Raw genomic sequence first — 20,844 nt, 5'->3', positions numbered from 1 at the left:
GCTTTCATTCATACGAGCTAACGATGAATGAATGTGGCTCTGCTGAGCTCAGAGCTCGTTCCAGCGATCGTGAAGCATCTCCAGTGTTGTACATCTGCTCTTGGACCTCCGTCTCCTGCACATCTGCACAGCATCCCGAGATCAGCCGCCGTGACCAACCCACCAAGAGCAAGCGCTCGCTCTCCAAAACCACCTCGGGGAGTTCATCTATAATTCATTGTCATAACTGTCCTCAGCATCCAAACGCTCACCTCGGACGTGTCTGACACCAGGAGAGATTTCCTCGTCATGGATAACACACAGAACAGAACTAGCTTCATTTAGAGGGTAAGTTGAACAGTTTTAGGTTTTAAAACTGTTTGTCTCATCCCATGACACAGATTTACATTTTACACCCACAAAAATGGAAAACTGGTCAGGACAGGTTGCGGAGAAGATGTGCAAAACCACTTCCAAGAGCCCATTTATTAAAATTCCTCATAGTTGAAGTTGAAACTTAAGTGATTACTTATTTGTGATGATCCTGAGAGAGGCCTGATCAATAAATCCCGTTTAATCAGCCCATTGATTTGAGGGATCATCTTGGCAGACAGATGCTAACGTTATAGATCCACTGTTGGTGACACTGGCACACTGTCATGTGATTGATTGTTTGATTATCCATAGATTGATCAGGACCCATCATCCATAATCCATAAATAACTTTACTAATTTACGATGCCGATCGAGTGGACATGAGACAGTCCCTTGATCACCTTCTAGACATATACTGTCTGACAATATGTGTGTGTGTGTGTGTGTGTGTGTGTGTGTGTGTGTGTGTGTGTGTGTGTGTGAGAGAGAGCGAGAGGTATGCACACGAGGAGAACTTGTCACCACACACTGATGTGTTTATTTCACTGCAGCTGGGGTAATCACTCACACATGAAGACAAATGCAGGCAGACTCGTGCACAAACACACACACACACGCACGCACACACACACACACGCACACCCACGCACATATGTGAACTCGGAGGCTTCAGGTTACCGCTCTCTGTTTGCACGATTTCATTTATTTGGTTTCCTCATAGCTCAGAAACTCTTGTTTCTGAAAAATAAAACCAAACCGGAATTCAATGGAAGCGGGTCCGTCTGTTATTGAGAGCGAACAATGTTCTGCACTCGTCGGGAACCTTTCCTTTTGAACTGCTGAACCCTCCCCGGCTGAATCGAGAAGCTCGCCATCAGCTTTTAAAGGCTTTTGATCGCAGTCAAAAGAGATCTGGAGGGTTTTTCTGGGTTTCTCAAAGTGTCAATTTTAGGTTCTCAGGGGAGCCAGAAAGAGCCAGAAAAGAGGAAAATAATGACAAAGATGGATGAAGCCGTCTTCTCTTAAGACAGGAGTGGCACGCTTGATCAGGTGATCAGATGACACGCGGTCGTTGAGAGAGGTCGGCTCTGGCTTGTTAGGGGTGGGGGAGGTGACAACATGTGGCTGAGTGTGTGGGTGACAGAGGGTCTTAGTGGGAGCGCCTGTTGATATCACTGCTTTGCTATCCACAGTCAGGACTGAGTGTGTTCTTGTATTCGCTACATACTGAGTACCAAACTCTTCATTATACCAGCAAAGTGAGGACATTTTGGGGGAAGTGTGGACATTTTGGCTGGTCCTCACAACAAAGGACTATTAAGAGATGGGTTCAAGGCTGATATTAGAGTGAGGTGAGGGTTGGGGTCATGGGGTTCGGGTTGAGGGTGACAAAATGTGGGTTTTATGCTTCGAAAAGTCCTCACAAAGGCTGAAGTACAAACATGCCCGAGTGTGTGTTTATGGAGTCAAATCTCTGACATGTTGACCGTCACGTGATGCCAGCCGATTCCTCCTCCAAGGGTATCGCATGTCACATGGACACCATCCCCTCGGCGTCCTCCTGAGAGTGGCACGGCAACAGTCCGTACTAATGTTAGAACGTTTGGAAAGAGGTCACAGAGGCCACACCCCTGCAACTGTCAATCAAGCAAAAAGCAACCCCGGCGGCGTTGGCGTAATGGGCCAAACCGGAGGAAGAAAGGGAGGAGGAGGAAGAGGAGGCGAAGGTGAACAAAGCGAGTCGGGATTACAAACTGAGGTTATCTGCAGGTTTTACCCATAAATCCCTCTAATCAGCTCCCGCAGACAGGGGAGACGGATCAATCCACTCACGCCGAGATCCCATTATGACGGGAAAAGGGGAAACGGGAACGCACCTGAAAAATCGCTCTGATTGTCCGTGTCCGCCTGTTCGTACTTTGTGTTTGAGTGTGCAGATGTGGCGCCTTCAACCAGGAAATAAATAAAGCAGATAAAGTCTCGGTGGCGATAAGCCATTAGGGGGTGGGATTTGTCTTCGCCAAGGCGTGGAAGTTGTGCTTGTGGCTGCGTGTGACACGAAATAAGCAACCCTGTCGCCTGGAAATTGCATTTTGGACTCCACGATAACTAATTTGCAGTGAAAGCGAACAGAGCGCAGCTGTTCTAGACGACACGGGTCCAACGGTTAGCAGAAATGTTGGCCCCGAACACGCCGCCGATCCAAGCCCGCTGTTCAGTTAGGACGCATGGCGGCATTGAGTTAGCCCACAAAGTCATATTAATAATGTCAGCAGTGACTTGGGACAAATGTTCCACATTAAATCCTAATTATCCAAGCCGTATATTTTTTCCCAGGACCTGGAGTTCACCTTGGATTCTGATGCGACCGAGGTCAATGGCGTATTACGGCCACCCATCCGTTTCTCCGGCACGGCACAAATCTCTTTCATTAGCCCAAAGAAATGTCGTCCTTTCAGCATAATTACGGCAGCTGTTACATTTCATTACGACATAATGGCGCGTGGGAGTTTGTACGAATGGAACTTCCAACCACGGCGGAAATTTGTAATTGCTTCATTTTTCACATCTCTCTTTGTCTTTTACGGTGGTTCAGGATGGGAAGGCGGAGAGGAAGGAAAGCGGGTCGGAGCGCCTTATCCGGAAGCCAAGTCGTCCCTGCGCCGCCCTTTCCCCGGACCCGTCTCTTTCATCCGCTCAGGTGGGAGAGCGAGCGATCAAACTAGGGAATTAAAGGACATCTTAACGGTGAACGACATTCTCCTTTGTGGCAGACACCGGCTTCGGGAAGGGGTTCCGGGCGGCAGCTTCCTGCGAGGGGCGGCTATTACTGGAGAACAGCGACGTGGTGACAACGTACTTGAAGTTACAAGTCGTATTGTGATTCACATTTAAGCCTGCTAATCCACACCTCTTCTGGCGTGAGGTTAGCCTTGGTTATCAACGTGTCTCACGCCGGAATAAATTAAGTACCCACTTAAATCCCGAGGAATTTCACCCTGCGTGTTCACTTCAAGTCACGGCAGGAATAAGGGTGAAATAATCCGACGCTGATTTTTAAGGATTATTGGGCCAGCTGCAGACGTAAGTCTAGTTTGAAAAGTTATTCACGGGTGGCGTCGTCGGGGTCAGGCTGCGGTTTTATTCGGCCCCGCCTTTGGATGCTGTCAGCAGAATGAAAGGCATATGGGCCCATCAGAACCTCTATGTTCTGCTGCCTGTCATTCATGCTCCCAGTCAACCTGTCATACTGCAACCAAGGCTGCTTCTCTGGCAAGTTAAATCCATTTGATGATTTCTATTTTTACATCTACCTGTCATCATCCTGGGATTGCAACCCCCCCACACACACTCCCACCCCCATTCCACAGGGCCTCATTTTTAATCTCGCCCTTTTATTCGTTCAGACATCGGCTGGAGTTTAGCGGTGCTGCTTGACCTACCTCAGCTGCCGGTATCCCCTCCGGGGGGCGACACTGCAACAGCACTTCCTGCTCCAGAGATACCTCCTTTCCCAGGGGTTCCTGATCAAATGTCTTCTTCAGGTCTGTAGACAGAGAAGAAATATAATGAGTCCCATAAAACAGGATATATCCCGTAGCGTTGAGCATATGGTAAACTGATTGAAGGAAAAATGACATCATAATGAGCCTGGATGACATATCGATTTAATAAGAAACGATGTCACGATGTCACGAAGTGGGAGGTTTGCTGTGGCACCCAGTAAAAATGCTCAGGTTACGTGCACACACACACACACACACTGGTGAGAGGTGTGTGAGACATGGGTATTTAACTGGGTATTTACCCACAAGCTGGGTATTTAATCTCCAACTGGGATGATTAACCAGATATTTGATGTCAGCGTTATATAACTGGCGCTAAAAGTGGCAAATGTTTAACTTCCACCACTTTTCTGTCTGGGTCTGAGTGTAAAAGAACAAACACACACACACACAAAAACAAACACACAAAAATCTCTGGGCCGCAAATTGCCTTTGTCACACAGACGGTTCACACGCTAAACACTGGCTGCTTTGTAGCACGCTCTGGCCTTTGAATGCTACGCACAATAAATCGTACTTTCATCCTACGGAGACGTGCCGTGGCACTGGGGGTGACAGCCATAATCGAGACAATGAACGATTCACGCTAATGGTCGTCACGCTGAGACGAGTGACAGCGCCACAAAGCAGCGAGAGATGCACAGTGATCCCTCGCACAAACTGCTCAAACAAGTTTGGCTGCTTTATTTTGAGGGCAAAGCATTTTTCGCATTAGCTGGTTTTAAGACAATTAGCCCAACACCTAAACAAGAGCAGCAGAAGACAGTTTAAAGAGGCGAGGGAGGGGGGAAGGTGCAGGTGGATCTCTGGATGGCTGTTTTTAACCAAACGTTATGTATTTTACGAAAAGAAACGCTTCAAATGGGGCGCTAACCTCTTCCGTCTGTTAGCCTGTGAAGCGTACGTCTCTGATTGAGCGAGCTGCTGGTTTCCCTCATAGGAAGCAGAGCTCAACACATGTTCAGATCATTACAGAGGCGCGGCGAAAACACGGTAATCCGAGAAGAGAGGCCGCGTTAGCGGGACTTAGCAGGTGCTTCATTTATGGCACTGATGGATTGCTAAATAAGAACATGTGCAGCAGATGAAGCGGCAGAAGAGGGAAAAGAGCCTCTCTTTTTTCATCCTTCCTTCAGGCTGTTTCGCAAATGTTCATGGCCGTCTCTGGAGGAGAGGCAGTATCACGCCTTCACTAATTTAATCACGCTTTCAGAAATCACGTGCACTCGTCACGACGTGGACGGAGGGATGTGAGGATGATTGATGGACTGATGAACTCGGCGATGAATCTGTTCTCCGTGCAGCAGGGCTGGCTGTAGCTCACAGAAAAAGGTTTGACTTTAAAAAGTTTGATGGTCACAATCTGGTGAAAGCGTCTGTGGAAGACAAATGTCCTCCCCTCTGTCCTTTAGGGTTTAAAAACAGACAAAACTTACCAGAGGATTGCACAGGCATCGGTATGTGTGTGTGTGTGTGTGTGTGTGTGTGTGTGTGTGTGTGTGTGTGTGTGTTGTCCTTGTGTCCTGGTTCCTGACCATGCCGTTAATCACCTTATCTACCCGCTGTGCTGCATCGTTTGCAGACACACACAGAGACACTAGAACATTTTTGAGACTGAACCGGTCAAACCCGGCTCTCCATCAGAGCTCTCGCTGGCAGACACAGGAGGTAACAAGTGAAGGGAGAAGCTGGAGGAGGGGGCAAAAGAACAGGGGCAGAAGCACATGTTCACTGAGTATGCTCTATAGGATTCTATAATATCTCTATTAACTTGCAACGTCTTCATCGGGATCTCAGTCATAATCCCAAATCCACGGAGGGAGGAAGGGAACGTAAAGATTGAGCCTTATAAATAATTCAATCATATACAGGAAGTTTAGAATTTCTCATCATGGTCACCCCTGGACCCTCCAGGGCTTCATTACCCCTCTGTTCTAGTCAGCCAGTTTGCTGAATCGTTGATTTTTGTGCTCCAGCTGCTAGATTTTTATAGAATATTACTTATAACGCTTCATCTCAGCGCTGAATAAGACTGGCGATACGGATAAATGGCAGAAATGTGGAATGTGTCTAAACACGGGTCATTGTTTCTGTTTTTTGAAGCAAACTTAAGCTTTTAGTTCATTCATAAAAAGCTCCCTTTCCTGTGTTCTCACTGCCGAGGGAAAACGGTGGCGGCTCAGTTTCTCTTCTCCGACCAAAGAGGAGAGGGATCCATTTCTTCCTGTCATCCTTCTCTTTTCTCTTCTGACTGAAATATCCGCTGTTTTCTACTCTCCCCCCTCTGAACAGCGTCCAAAACCACACGACTTCATAACCCAGTGGTGCAAAAGGGTGAGTAGCGGATGTTCCCAGCTCAGGCGAATGTTCTCTGACGTGTGTGAGCAACAGCTAACATCGCCCATCACCCCTGACCCTATTCTCCCCGAGACCCGAGTGGCATTAATGTGACACACCAAAGAGTTTAAATACAGTCAGAGATTCTCATTTATTTAACGGGAAATTAAGCCGTAAAGTTTAGCAACAGTATCGTCGGGCTATCTGAAGCTACTGTTGTCAATCTTTAAATTTGCAGCCACTTTTCTGCTTTTATGATAACCACCGCTGAAAAAAGGCATTTCTAATTCCTGCAGTACATCTCACCCGCTAAAAGACGGGGTTTAATTTCATGCAATGATTATCAGATCTCTTGTGCGGCGCGATATTGGCTGAGCAAGTTATGTAAGGACAGGAAGTGCTGCTGAGGCTGAATGATATCTTCATAATGCAGTCCATCCCTCTGGGGACGACAGCCTAAACAGAGCATGATGGTTCATTATGGGAGTAATCACCCACAGCTTTAGTCCTAAATTCACCACATGGCTGCCCACACAGAGCACATATGTAGGGGCAGACAAAAAAGGGACAAGCAAAACAAATGTGGGGGCGTTTTAGGACGCAACAAAAGGGGCAGTTGCTCAGTCCGTAGGGGACTGGGCAGGGACTGGGAGGGTGTCCAGTCCAAGTCCTGGTTGCAGACCATAGAGGGAAGATTGTTGGTGGCAGTAGAGGTGCTGGATTACTTTCAGAGGTGCCCTTGAGCAAGGTCGTAAACCCCCAAATGTCCAGAGCTACTCACTCTGACAGCTCTCCTATAATGACTGTGCATGTGCTCATTCTGGTGCAAATTATGAGAATCTAATATAACAAGTGAGATTACATCTATGCCATAGCATGAGGATGATTTGTAGAGCTAATGCAGCTAATGCAGCTAGCAGCAGTGTCTTTAGCGGGACTAGCTTCATAAACCGGACAAAATGTTCTGCACTCAAGTTTCCAGATCGTCCGCCGACATGTTCGACTTGTTGAAAGGAAAGGTTGGCCCTGTGCTCGCGAAGCTAAAGGAAGCATGAATTCATTTGAAGTGTGCGTGGCAGAGAAAAAACCCGCCTGTGGGAAATATGTGCACAGGAGAGGAGGGACAGCTGCGTCCTTTCTTCTCACGTGTCCCAAATGGACGCGCTAACACCAACAATAGTCTCAGACAGGGGAGGCCAGTTGCAGCCAGGCTGACGAGCAGGGAGGGTAAACGGCCTTCTCAGCGTGAACCTCCATAAAACAAACATACAAAAAACCAATTGGAGGCTTGTGTTGCGTAAACTCTGCTTCCCCCCCCTCCTGCTCTTTCTCCAACTTCTTCCACGGCTCCAACTGTTATTATGTTTGTGGTTAGCTTGCTACCTCGGGCACCTCCACATGAGCGCATTTCAGGGCAATTATACAAAACGGCCGTCTCCGCCTGCGTGCCCAATCGCCAATGATTCCCTTTCGCGAGCAACAAGGAGCGACGTGTCCAGAAAGGGGAAAAAAGCCGAAAAGCAGTCGCAGAGAGGATCATTCGGGATAGTTCCAAAGGGCGCGCAATGGAAACAAGCAGAGCCTGGGTAATGATTACCACTGAATACTGTGTGACACAGTCAATATATTAAATAAAAGCACGTCTGTCGGCCTCGGAAGGCTTAATGTGGAGGGTTGACAGAAATAATTCAAACCAATCGACGATAAGGGGGTTTTCTATAAAGAAAAGTCAAAAACATGTCTTATTTTCTACATTTTGAACAAAACTCCTGAAGCGAATGTTCCCATCTGCTTTATGTGGTAATTCATCTGGATAAAAAGTAACTGAGAACATTTTCATTGAATAGTGAATAAAAACACCCTTTAGAAGGTATTTAGTGCCGCTGTTGTGGCAGTTTGGAGGCGCAGGAGTGTGAGCGTGTCTGCTGTTAAACAGGAAGTTGCTCAGAGACGCTGCGACTTTAGAGAGTCTCTTTGCACTTGTTCAGAAGCTCTTCCACCCTGTCATTTCAACACTTTACAACCTGTGATCATCCGGAAGCATCGCACGACGTCTTTCCATCCACAGCCTAGTGCGATTTCTTTTTAAACGTGTAAACAACTGAGGTTGTTCTCTGAGGAATTTTGCTTCTTCCTGAGACACATCCCCAAAAAAGGGATCATTAGGTGTGCATCTCAAATGCACAGCAATTACCAAGGTTCTCCAACTACCACGTAGGTGTGTGGTTCTGAATAAGGGTGGTGATTTTGGACCATCTGGTGAAAGAATTGGAATGTTTAAAGTGCACGTGGGCCCTCTCACACCACATTTGGACTCCAGCTTTAGCTCTGACTGATAAATCAGAATGGCGGCTAACCACGGTAACATGCTCAACGGTTACTTCATATCTGGGGGAACGCTCAGCGGCTTCCAGCGATGGCGAGGCATCACGACCACAAATCCACATCAACGCACATTATGGGTGTTGGTGCAAAAATGTTTGTTCAGTCTTAGTGGCCATCATGAACTCGCTCAAAGCCAGAAACCGAGACTCCCCATGATGTCATCCGGGGAAGAAAACCCTTCAAGTTTTCCACTGGCGGTCGGTGCTGAAAGGACGAGAGAAGAAGGCTGAGGAGGTCTTCTGGTTCACCAGACCCACCACAATTGGAGTCCCGGGATGTTGCGCGCAGAACTGTCGAGTGACATCACCAGAAGGCCGTCGGGGACAACTTCACTTCTGCACCAGTGGACAAAGGTGGGCCAACAAAAAAGCGCACTTGTTTCCAGTAGCTGTACTACAAGTGACCGGTTCTGTGAGCTGGAAGCGGGTTTAAGCATGACTGAGTCCAGAACCGTTGGGTTCTAATCAATGCTTGAAGTCTACCGCACAGAAATCCCTGTTGAGTCCAAATGTTCCTTGGTCTTATTCATCTTTGATTGGAGGGAAACCTAAATACATGCAGCTGACACACACACACGCACACACACAGACACACACACACGCACGCATGCACACACACACGCACACACACATAGACACACACACACACACACGCACACAGACACACACACACACGCACACAGACACACACACACACACACCACACACACACACAGACACACACACACGCACGCACGCACACAGACACACGCACGCACACACACAGACACACACGCACGCACGCACACACACACACACACACACACACAGACACACACACACGCACGCACACACACAATTACTAGCATGCATTTTCCTGCTGTTTGGGTTTCTGTGTCCTCGAGAGTGAGGGCTCCTGATTACTATGCACACATGTCCCAGATGGTGGTGGCAGAACAAATTGGTGTGATTTTGAATTTGTGCATGTGTGTGTGTGTGTGTGTGTATGTGTGTGTGTGGGGGGGGGAGTAAGAGAGAGAGCGACCTTGACATACTGTTAATCCATTGAAGGAAAAAGACTTAACCTGATGGCTGTTGGGCCAAAGAGCACGAGACACTGCCTGCATATTTGTGTCTATGTGTGTCCGGAAATCAACAAAAAATTCCAAATGAAAAGAAAGCCTCTACCATCAGACCCGTTAGCGCGTATGTTTGTTTTTGGCAATTTTCACCATCCTCCGGATGTAGCTGCATAATGAACCACTGCCAGGAAGCGTGAATTAATTGACTGAGAGGTAAAGAAAAAGGAGAGCAACTGTAACAATAAGAGCTTAAACAAAGTGAGAAAAAAGAAAAAGAAAATGAGGAAAGATGAGATGGAGTGCAGGGCAGAATCGCTGAATTGCTATTGCACGGTGTGGTAGAAAAAGACACTTTGCTCAGCAAGCTCGAGCTGCCAGGAAGCATTTTAATCACAACAGCAGATCCAAATAGGAACGGAAAGCGGGGTAGGTCAGGAGGTTGGGTCGATTTGAAGTAAAAGGTTATCACAAGAGGGGCTGGGTGTAATCAGATCTGGTTAAGGGGGAAAATCACTGTTATAAGGGAAATAGGGAAAGTGAAGGGCAGAGGGACAAAGTCAGGAGGAAAAGACATGTCCTGTGGAGAAAAAGGGAGGCGGGAAGGGCCTGAAGGAATGAAGGCGGGGGGGAGAGGTAGGATTACCAGCATCTGCCTGCATTACGAGATCTGCTGGCCCCGAAAAAGTAGTTACGCTTTAAGGCCCCTTGTGCTCCCTAAATTGGCCAACTTCCAGCATTGTCCCCCTTGTTAACATCTAACATGGTTGATGGTTACAAGTCTAGATGAAGTTGCTGCCTGTAAGAGCTAATAGCATCACTAACTGGAAGCTGATGGTGCAAAGCAAGCTAACACTGTCGGAGGGGTTTGTTCCTCCTCTGGGGACAGCATGTGGTCATGTGACAGTTGTGGAGGAGGACTTGAACGCTGCAGTAGAGATGTTCCATGAAGGTAAAATCTAACAAACGAGATGAGGCACTTTTACAGGAACCAAATACAGCAATTTACATCGCTCTCACTCAAGGCTAACACCAGTGCAGCAGCTAGCGCCACTTCCCCACGTGTCCTTCAGTGCTGCCTGTTGCTTTATTTACACATTTTTAGCCATATATAACGGTGAAGAACATCTAAAACAACTGCTAAATGTTAATTTTACAGTAGCTGTAGCTCTTAACATTTCTGAAGCGTTTCATTGATCTGAACCACGACGCAGAAATAATATTACAAGATAGTAAATCAATGAAGTACATTTACTAGTGAATAAATTATCTTGAGTGAAAAACAAGGGCCAGCGTGATGGATTTCCCCCTGCAACGCGAGAAAGATCAACCTGGGAAAACCAGATTTCCAGGCCCCGCGTCTGCTAGAGTCATTCCCTCTGCTAAAATACTGCGTCTAAGTAGTGCATGTGTGGAGCTGGTTCCAAGCATCTGCTGAATGGACTCCATCAAAGCCCCGAGTAGCCCGCTCGGGAGTTCAGCCGAGCAGAACCGCACTTTCGGGACCAGGCAAGTAAAGCCAGGAAGGAAGGGTCGATTTTGTTATCGGCGTTTCTTTCCTGTTTGACCTTCCCATAACCTCAGCAGCCCCCCCCCCCCACTTGTTTTATGACAAGATCGAGTAGAGCAAGAGTGTTATGTGTTCAATTCTCAGAGCACTGCGGGAAACTTTACAGGAACAATCCATTCGGTGATATGAAGATGAACAAAGGGCCCTTTTTTTAGGCAGCTTCCGACAGATATTTCAACTCCCCCGTTACCACGGTGCTGCAGAGCCATCAAGTGACAATCACTCACAACAGGATGCAACCTTTCCCTCTGCCCCCGGACTGTTGTTGGGGACTAACGATCCTGAAATGATTTACTTGTGCGATGGCCGTGAACGCAGCGCTGAACCACAACACGGGGAAATATCCAGTCGAGTCAGGTTTGGTCCTCGGGCTCGTGCTCTTTCTCACAGCGCTGTAATTTTAATCCCTCATCACAATTCACAGGAAGTCGAAGGTAGACTGAAAGCATTTATGTTCCAGTGTGAAGGATTTGCAGTCATTTCCTGTCAGGAATCATCGCGCAAAGTTGAATATTATACATATAAATATTCACATGGGTGTAATTAGCTATATTTAGGAGGCATGGAAGAATCCATTCCGTTTCTTGACGGTGCTTTCCCTGACACTCTTGAAAGGGGAGGGATTCGAGGGCAGGTATTCAATTCTTATGCTCTATAACTGCCAAATATTGGACCTGTAAGAGTCCTGCTGTTCTTTTGAGTACTTGTTTTCAATTTCCCTCTCACTGGATTACCAGCGTGAGTGGATCCGTGGGTGCTCATTCAAACGGCCAACGGGAGCCCGGTTGTGGTGCCGTACTCACATGCGAGGCGAACGTGTGCCTTGCGACTCTTGGTTGTTCCAGCGGAGCTCCAGGCCACGCACTGGCACCAGTAATCCTCGGGGCCGAACAACTCTTCCACCTGCTGACGTGTGATTTCGATGCTGGCTTCTCTCACCACCAGACCTGCAGGAGAACACACCAGTACTGAGTCACGAGCACGATTTCAGAGGGAAAAAAGAGCCTTTGAATGATAAATGAGACACATATTCAGGTTCGTCAGGGAGCCACTGATACTCAAAGGAGAGAAAAAGCTGCGGTCTATTTAAGCTTTAACTCTGATATGCTTTTATGTCCGCTTAAGAAGCAAAGAGCTCGAGCAGAAACCATCTTAGCAAGTCAATAGAAGCAGGGGATAATCATACAATATCTACTGCTTTTTACAATCCCAGATCTTTTCTCCCAGCACATTCACTCCAGACTTAAAGTAAACTTTGTGGATAGCTCCGTTGCACTTGTGCCACTTATCCACTCTCCAATTTTTACCCTTCCATGTCCTCTTAATAGCCGCTCGGTGTCAGAGTGAAGTGTGAGCTTTGAAAAGTTGTCCTAAGAATGCAGGAGAGCAGAGATGCAGAGCCGGGAGTAAGGAAAATGATGCAGGATGGAGAGAATGCAATGGGAAAACAGGGATAAGGGCCACCCCGCCACCACCGCCCTGAAAAAAGGCTCAGCAGAGTGGTAAAAATAAAATACCATATAAAATGAAGGAAGGAAAGGTAGTGACAGAATAAGAGGTGGCAATGAAATCTGAAACAGGAAAGGGGATAAAAATGGGCTATAAGCGAACGCATGTGGGGGGAATGCTGGGTAAATGCTCTGAGGAAAGATCCCGGTAGTTCATTTCAGGTTCAGCAGTGTTGCAAAGAATCATGAAGCAATCTATATGGAGCTCCAGAAGTGTGACCTGAATAGTACGAAGGCTGCAAGGCTTAAACGGGAGATCCAGCAAACACGAGCGAGGCAGACCGCTGCCGTTAATGGCTGCCATCTGAGAGCCTCCGTGGGTAGAGAGGGGGCACGAGGATCCCAGATCTAAACGACGGCATAAAGGTTTGTGGACTGTCTGCGGGAACAAGGGATAAGCTCCAAGGGGGTGCAGACAGCCTTAAAGACAAAGGGCAAATATGGTGAAGAAGCCTGAGAATACTGAGCAAACAAGCAAAGGATTGTTATGGCTTTATAGCAAAGAGCACCAGGCACAGCCAGAGAGGAAGGAGCAAAGAAAATAGCAGATAAACTGGCAATTATATCCAGCGGGCGACCCTGGAATGAGGATTGTCAGTCTGTGGGTGGACCGCGATGGCGAGCAAAAAACACAGCGTGAGGCCTCACGGACACAGCGGATCAATAGAAGAGGAAGGGTTGGAGAAGAAAAAGTGTTAATTGAAGTGAAATTTGGGGGTTGACCAGAGCTGTCGAAAAGAAATCTCAAATATTGAATCATCTTCCAACATCGAAGCTGAATATCAAACACACAGCAGGGGGCAGTTATTGAACCAGCGGAGCGCTTCAAAAGACGAGCACATGGCTTCTTAATCATTCCGAATCAAACCTGCACTCTTTCATTAATGAGCAATAATGAAAGGCGTTAGATCTGTAGGAAGGGTAACGGACCCCCATTTGAAAAGGAACACAAGCCCCCGGACATGAATCCGGTCTGGGCTCGCGTGACATCTGCCTGACGCGCCTCCACCATTCGCTTTGAAAAACAGGAGCAAAGTGAAGCTAAATGAGCTCCAGGCAGGTGGCAACAGGCTACGCTTGGAGCGGGAGAGTGGAAAGCAGGTCGGTGGACGGGCGATATCGCCTGCAATGTAACAGGGGAGAGGAGTGAGACGCAGGAATCAGAGGCAGACGGCAGGAAAACAATAACAGGAAGGGCACAAAGCGAAACGGGGCTACGAAAGAGAGATGAGCTGCTTTCCCGCTGAGAGGAAATCAATTGGCGTTATGACAGAATGCGTTCAATTTGGCAGGGGTGAAGGTTCAATCAGGAAAGACAAAGCAATCCCATAATACTGTCTTCATGCCTGGGGAAGACCATAACGTCAGGAGCTGGAGGGTCCTTTTCGAGGATCGGCCTCAGACGTGCACGGTCTCAGGTGCTAGTGGAGGCGGCAGGCTCCCCGTTGCTACTCTGACGGCCGAAAATAGATCCCTCGCCAAGAGCGTGATTTACGAGGCTTAATTAATCACGCATTCACGCCAGCACCATCTCACACCCTCCATTAGCCTCCAGTGAGCGCACGGGCTGCGATGTGCTGCGCTGGCATCTGAGAAACAACCTCTGGGCTGCTAACTTGCCTACGCGCTATTGACAACTGACCGTTACCGCCTGTGACATCGTAGGTCAACAGGAAATGATCCAATGCTAATCACCAACTACTGTATCCAAGGCAACGCCATTACGGCAGTCAATCGTGACGCTCCCCCGCATGTGTACTGTCGCCATTAACACTTTTCACATTAGTGTGTGTGCCTTTGCACGCACTTACAGTGGAAGTCTGCAGTCAAAGAAACATCTCTATAATAGTTCTTCTGTTCTGAAAACGATGCCGTGATGGTGACGGCGACGGCGACAGCATCCGTCTGTGGATCTGGACTCGATCCTGCTGTTTGCCGCCCTGGATCAAGTGAAGGAACTGAGGTGAACGCGTGGAGGGACGCTTCTTGTGGTCTGTCTCGAGTAGAGGGACGTGGATGACGAGTGGATGTGCGGTGTAACTTTTGGTGTTTGGGTTTTTAAAACATATATATATATATATATATATATATATATATATATATATATGAGGTTGTGTATATATATATATATATATATATATATAAACTCAGTATTTGATTTTTATTTTAATTGAAATTCAAATACAGCTTTTTCTTTTTGTGGTTCTAAAAGCAGTTGGCAAAATTTAAAAACTGCTTTCATTTTCTTTCACTAGTCAGCATAACAAAATACAGAATCATAAAGCGGCTCAAAGGGGGGAAAAGGTCCATTTTTCATAACCAGAAACTGGTGGATGAAAAGGAACAATTATGGTGCAGTGCAGCACACAAGAGGAGTTATTACATAATGAATAACAAAAATCCTCATTCTGCTAGCAAAGCGGGCCATTTTGCTGGGACCTTTATAGGACTGCTTGAGGGTTAAGACACTGGTTTAAAGGTTGATCTTAACTGGGATTAGGTTGGGGATGAGGTCAGAGGTTGGGTCAGGAGGGTTAAGGTAGGGAGCTGAGCAAGGCATCGGGTCTACCAAAGTTAGTAATGTGAGGATATGTGTGCGTGTGTGTGTGTGACTGTCACATCGAGCAGGCGCTCTCTCGTCTTTTCGCGCCACAGGCCCAGTGAACCAGAACACTTCGGGACAAGAGAGAAAACTTCGAACCGCGCTCCACTCGCTGGCTTCCTTCACAAAAGATGAGGTCTGTCACTACTAATTGAACTGAAACGGTTCGGGCACAGAGAAGAGAAAAACAAAATGAAAAAGAGTCGGAGGAGAGGGAAGATGAAAACTCAGAGGAGAACATAGCAAAACAAAGGTGGGCGGTGGAGAACAGGCCTGGTGCCAGAGAGGAAGAGGAACCTTAGGAGGAAGCGAGTGGAGGGCAGATGAAGGAAAATAAGAGAAGAAATCAATAGGAGTGAGACGGCAGCGAAGGAGGGAGAGGACACAAATCACCTCAGCCGGTACGGAGCGCCGATAATGCACGTGTGTTTGTGTAAGTGTGTGTAGCTGTAGAGTCACAGGTCAGTCTAATACCTATTCACACTTTAGCTAATGGAAACAAAGTAAGTAGCCCGGTCCGTGCTATGTCATTAGCACACCTAATGCTAATGGAGATATTCTGAGGTCCAGCGTGTTGCTTAAGCAAACAAATCAGATATGCAGTATGCTTGAACTCCAAACGTAGGGTTAAATATTTTAAAATGTATTTTTTTAAAGCCACAGCTAACAGTTTTTCTTAAACAAACTTGACCTCAGCCTCTTCATAACCTTCCCTTGAGTTGGACCCCAACAACCTCTACCTGCTCCATTAAATGCTTTCCTTCCTCGCGACCTTCTCCCTGACCGATGTGGCCGTATGCTAATTTCCCGAGCTGCTGGAAAGCTCACACGTGTGCTATTCTTTGACGATGATGACGAAAGCGTGAATACTTCATCGGTAACATTTATGCGGAGGGAGACGTGACCTCTGCACTTACGCCTCTCTGAGGAGCCGAGCGCACCGACTGGAAAATACATCGTGATTTATGGCGCTGTCTCAGCCCTGCACGCAGCCCCCTCGCTGTAGCTTAGACACATAGCAGACCGTCATAAGCTTCTGGCGTCGCGCACGCATCGATGAAGCAGCAGGAAATTAAATTGGGAAACGTGGCAAACGAGTGGCCCAATCACAGCTGTGGGTGGACGATGGCGCTCACACGTCTGCAGGAACGCCGCGCCTACCAGGGCGTATCACCGGCTTACACTAACATGCTTTTAATGTTGAGAATCCTCGGAGCAATCCCACAAAGATCCACACAGAAGGTCATAAACTGGGATTTGAACCAGTTCAAAGTGAGACGCCCTGAACGATTCTTACCATGAACCTATTCCCCTACAACTTGGGTTAATTTTATCTTGTGTACTAAAAAATTCTCATCCCTGATTTTAAAAGAAAGATAAAACCACCCCAGAAACTTAGAGTCAGCTCTTAAGCCGACTTTCCTGCATCTAAAGAAAGGAGAAAAACAACCATAAGAATCCAGGAGGAGAGCCGGTGGGAGAAAACGAGAAGGGCCCAGCAGGAATTCCATCATCCTCCTCCTCGGTGGGACTCCCTGATATCTGCTGGCCTTTCCAGCCCCGTCATCCAGCATCCCACCATCACCCCCCGCACAATTCTCCTCTCTCAATTCTGAGTTTTATCTCCCTCCGTTCTCCTCCGTTTTTACCCTGCAGAAATCAGAGGGACGCACCCACCAGCTTGGAGTGACGGGAAGGTAAGAAGAACAGAGAGGACGAGACAGCCAGGGAGACAAACAAGGAGCACATTTCTTACCTGCGTCTGTGAACCTGCAGCAAACGCTGGGGAGGAAACAGCTCGCTGGGAACTACGGCTAAATACGGACCGCAGCGGCGGCGACGACGGCAAGCACAACCACAGCTAATACTATTACAAGAACTTCCAGTGAATATACAACTGTTGCAAGAACTTGAAATCAAATTGCGTTATTGATCCTCGCCTTGCTGCGGGATGAATTAAGCAGGCGTTAACTCAATTACAGCCAGACTGATATAACCTGTGGGATTTCATTGGGTTTAAAAATAAAAGAGAATCTGATTCAATCCAGATCTATTATGAGAACCGAACGGTTATTACAAAATCCGACTGCAGGACAATCAATGCCACTTTAAAGAATTTATTAAGTTCAAATGACTCATTCGGATTTTTAATAAAATTTGTAATAGTTTGTGGAAAGCCTGAAATGTTGTAGACAGAGCGCACGTGGAGGGTGGCCAAATCTACGTGATGAACACATTTCTCTGTTCCTGTGAAGGTCGTGGCAGCATGAGCGCTCAGACAGCCTCTGCATCAGTGGGACCAGCCACCATCAACTCATCACCAGAGGAATGTCCTCACTTTGCTAGTTAAATGCATATTTTAGCCCTCAGTATGTAGCATCGAGTGCACACAAACATGCTTATCCTTGTATTTCTATCTCTGTGAGGACTTCCACAGTCATAATACACCACCTATCCCAACTAACCTTAACCTAAAACTACTTCAAACCAATTCTAATCCTCACTTCTGAAAAAATGTCTTCACTTTGGTTGTGAGATGAGTGTTTTGTACTCAATATGTAGCGGGTCTATAGAACACATATGCACAGCTCCTCCATATCAACTTGAGATGAGCCAATTTAAAGTTGGGCTCCCACCGACACTCGATCGGCGCTCTGCACACAAAAATAAGCGCAGCGACATTTGCTCAGCTGCTGCCCTGAGACGTCAACTAAAAAAACTGAATTAAAGAAATCACAACAATCCAGACAGCAACACGTTCCCGCTAAGCTCTCTATCGTATTCAGCAGGTACATCAGCGGATCTTTGAGCCCGGGCCTAATCCTCCGGGCTGCGGACGCCAGCAACAAGCAGCTGAGTCCCGCCTCAAGTCCAGGAAGACAGTTTTTGAATGTCTTTGTCTTCCTGCCAAAGTGCTGCGGCGCGATGCTCCGCCACCTCGCCAGCAGAGCGACGCCACAGACCAAGTGACAAGTGTGGAAGTCTGGCAGCGGTCCAGAACATCACTGCGGATCCCATTAAACCGCCCCGCGACATCGCAGGGCCCGTGGCAGGGCGGCGCCTATACATGTCCGACATGTGACCCGGCAAACGCCGCCACTGATTTACCACGACAATTCCTGCCGCAAGCTCCCAAAACACAAATTTGGAGCGATGGTTTTATCGATATATGATAAAAAAGATGGATCCACCGCGTTTCCAGTTTGAAGTATCATCCCAATGGCGAGGAGAGGAGGGGAGGGGAGAGGAGGGGAGGGGAGGGGAGGGGAGGGTAGGGGGGAGGAGAGGAGAGGAGAGGAGGGGAGAGGAGAGGAGAGGAGAGGAGAGGAGAGGAGGGGAGAGGAGAGGAGAGGGAGACGGGAAGAGATTAGACAGACAGACAGACAGACAGACAGACAGACAGACAGACAGACAGACAGACAGACAGACAGACAGACAGCGTACCTGAGTTCTCGTCCACTCTCTCCTCCACCGTGTGGTCCTTCTGATGGACCCACTCGCTGTTGCACTTGAAGTAAATCTGTGTGGCAGGTGTCGCTTTGCAGTACAGGTTGACGGGTTTATTCTTGACAATGTATCCCTCCTCGGGTTCAAACAGGAAGTGAGGCAAGGGCTCGGGAGGATCGGAGGGGAAGGTTTCGGGGAGTTCGCTCAGACTCAGAAAATCGTCGTCGTCTCTCACTGCAGGACAAAGAAGCAGAAATGCAGTTTAGAATTAGCGCACGTTGACCCGTTTCCTGGTTTGGTCCGTTTAGGAGGCTTCAGGGGGACATTTCTGCTGGCTGAGGCGGCGCTCATGCTACCGCTCATTAGCATACGGTGATTCACAGCAGGGAGCAGCGTTGTCCCCTGAGCGGAGAGCGTCCTCATTTCAACACCATTAATTAGCTGGTCTCAGCCTGCTGACCTGCACCTCTACTTTTCTTCCTGCCGACCAATGAAAGGCAACTTTAATGAGGGTCTGATTGTGGCGCCCACTTGCGAGCTGCTGTTGCCATTGGACTTAAAAAGGGTACATTAATACATTGTTACAAATACATTTAATTCGGGTAACGAGAAAATGATGTCATCAATTCCTGATTACATTTTAAGAAGTGCTGTAATTTAACTACAAGGTCAGCAGTTCCAACAAGACGAGACATCCCATAACTGTGGATGAAATAAGTAGGATATTATGTATCGTGTAGTACAGCTAATAAGCTTTGGCAGGCTAATCTAGTTTGGACTCCTCAGCTCCCCCCAAAGGTCACTGATGCCAAGATGGGCTGATGTCAGTCGACGGCACTCATTTACATGTTAACCATCGTTTAATCCAAACATGGTGACATCACACACATTAACAGCCACTTCAGGCTATTAAATATTGGCCCTGCCATCCCATAACAAATCCACGGAGCAACATTCAAAATTAAAACTTTGATCTTTAGCAGCAGCACGAATAACAACTGACTGGAGAAGAAAAAACAAACAAGACACTGAGTTTCAGCATCTTCCCTGAGCTTTCAGTTTAATCTGGCCGTCCCACTATAACCAGTCCTTTCATCCACTTTGTCCAAGCGGAACCAGTCCATTTGTCCACTGCTCAAGAGAAACCGGTGCCCCTGAACACTGATATTCAGATTTGACCAAAGACAAATTTATTTGGTGAGTGAGTGAATGATGGAGGGCAGCAGGAGCCTCCGTCTCCTCTCTCTCTGCTACTCTCTCAAAAGTGTCCTGTAAGTGTTTCTGCGACCGTAATCACAGACACCAAAGAATGTCTGGTCACCAGGTCGCCGGGGTCATCGCAGTACAGCGGAGGAGTGGGACTCAGAGGAGGATAGTGGCTTCTCCTCTCTCATAGCTAGTAATTTCCCCTCACTCCATCATGGCTGGCTTTGATTAGACCTTTTCTGGCTGTTCTTAGTGCACCTGACTCACCAGGAGGTCCGTGACTCATAAGAAGACGAATGCACGCCACCGTTCTGACTCTCCTTCAAGGCCGACACTCGTTTTCCGCTCCACAACCGTAAACGTCCAACAACAAGGAAACAAGGACACACACGCCCATCTACTTCTGCCGTTATGGTTCTTATTTTAGCGGCTAGCAGAACGCCCTGGGCTTCAAGCTAAAAGCAGCTTAAGTAAAACAACAAGACCTAAATAAGGGGGGGGGGGGCTTTGATGTGATGAAGCTGACACTTTCTCCCAGTTCTCTGAATGTACGAAAGCTGGACGCCATTTCGGCTGTATAATTTTACGATCCACAGCTTGTTTTGCTCCGGCTCTTCGCCCAGTTCAGCCCCGGTTTGCTGCTCCGCTGAACCTCCCTGTTCGTAGCAACGTCACCCTTCTTTTCACGTTGCCTCGACGCTCGCTCTCGCTCACGTGTTGTTCAGCGGGGGGGGTCACTGCACTGAACCGACGGTCGTATATTATTGTTTGGCTGGGGAAATGTGTTCGCCCGGAGAAAAGGGGGTGTGGAA

The 20,844-nt window shown here is 47.7% G+C and overlaps 1 protein-coding gene across 1 annotated transcript in view; it reads right to left on the bottom strand.

The window, feature by feature from the left end:
• The window catches only part of unc5ca (unc-5 netrin receptor Ca), a 112,688-nt gene that overhangs the window by 39,674 nt on the left and 52,170 nt on the right, over window positions 1-20,844 (bottom strand). Inside the window, exons 2-4 of the mRNA XM_057032273.1 lie at window positions 18,824-19,060; window positions 12,073-12,216; window positions 3,798-3,901 (exon numbers count right to left, since the gene is read on the bottom strand). Coding sequence (XP_056888253.1) covers window positions 3,798-3,901; window positions 12,073-12,216; window positions 18,824-19,060 — 485 coding nt within the window. The remainder of the gene's footprint in view (window positions 1-3,797; window positions 3,902-12,072; window positions 12,217-18,823; window positions 19,061-20,844) is intronic.

The sequence above is a fragment of the Takifugu flavidus genome, chromosome 5 (assembly GCF_003711565.1).
Source record: "Takifugu flavidus isolate HTHZ2018 chromosome 5, ASM371156v2, whole genome shotgun sequence".
Lineage (NCBI taxonomy): Eukaryota > Metazoa > Chordata > Actinopteri > Tetraodontiformes > Tetraodontidae > Takifugu > Takifugu flavidus.
This window is presented reverse-complemented; position numbering and strand designations above follow the sequence as displayed.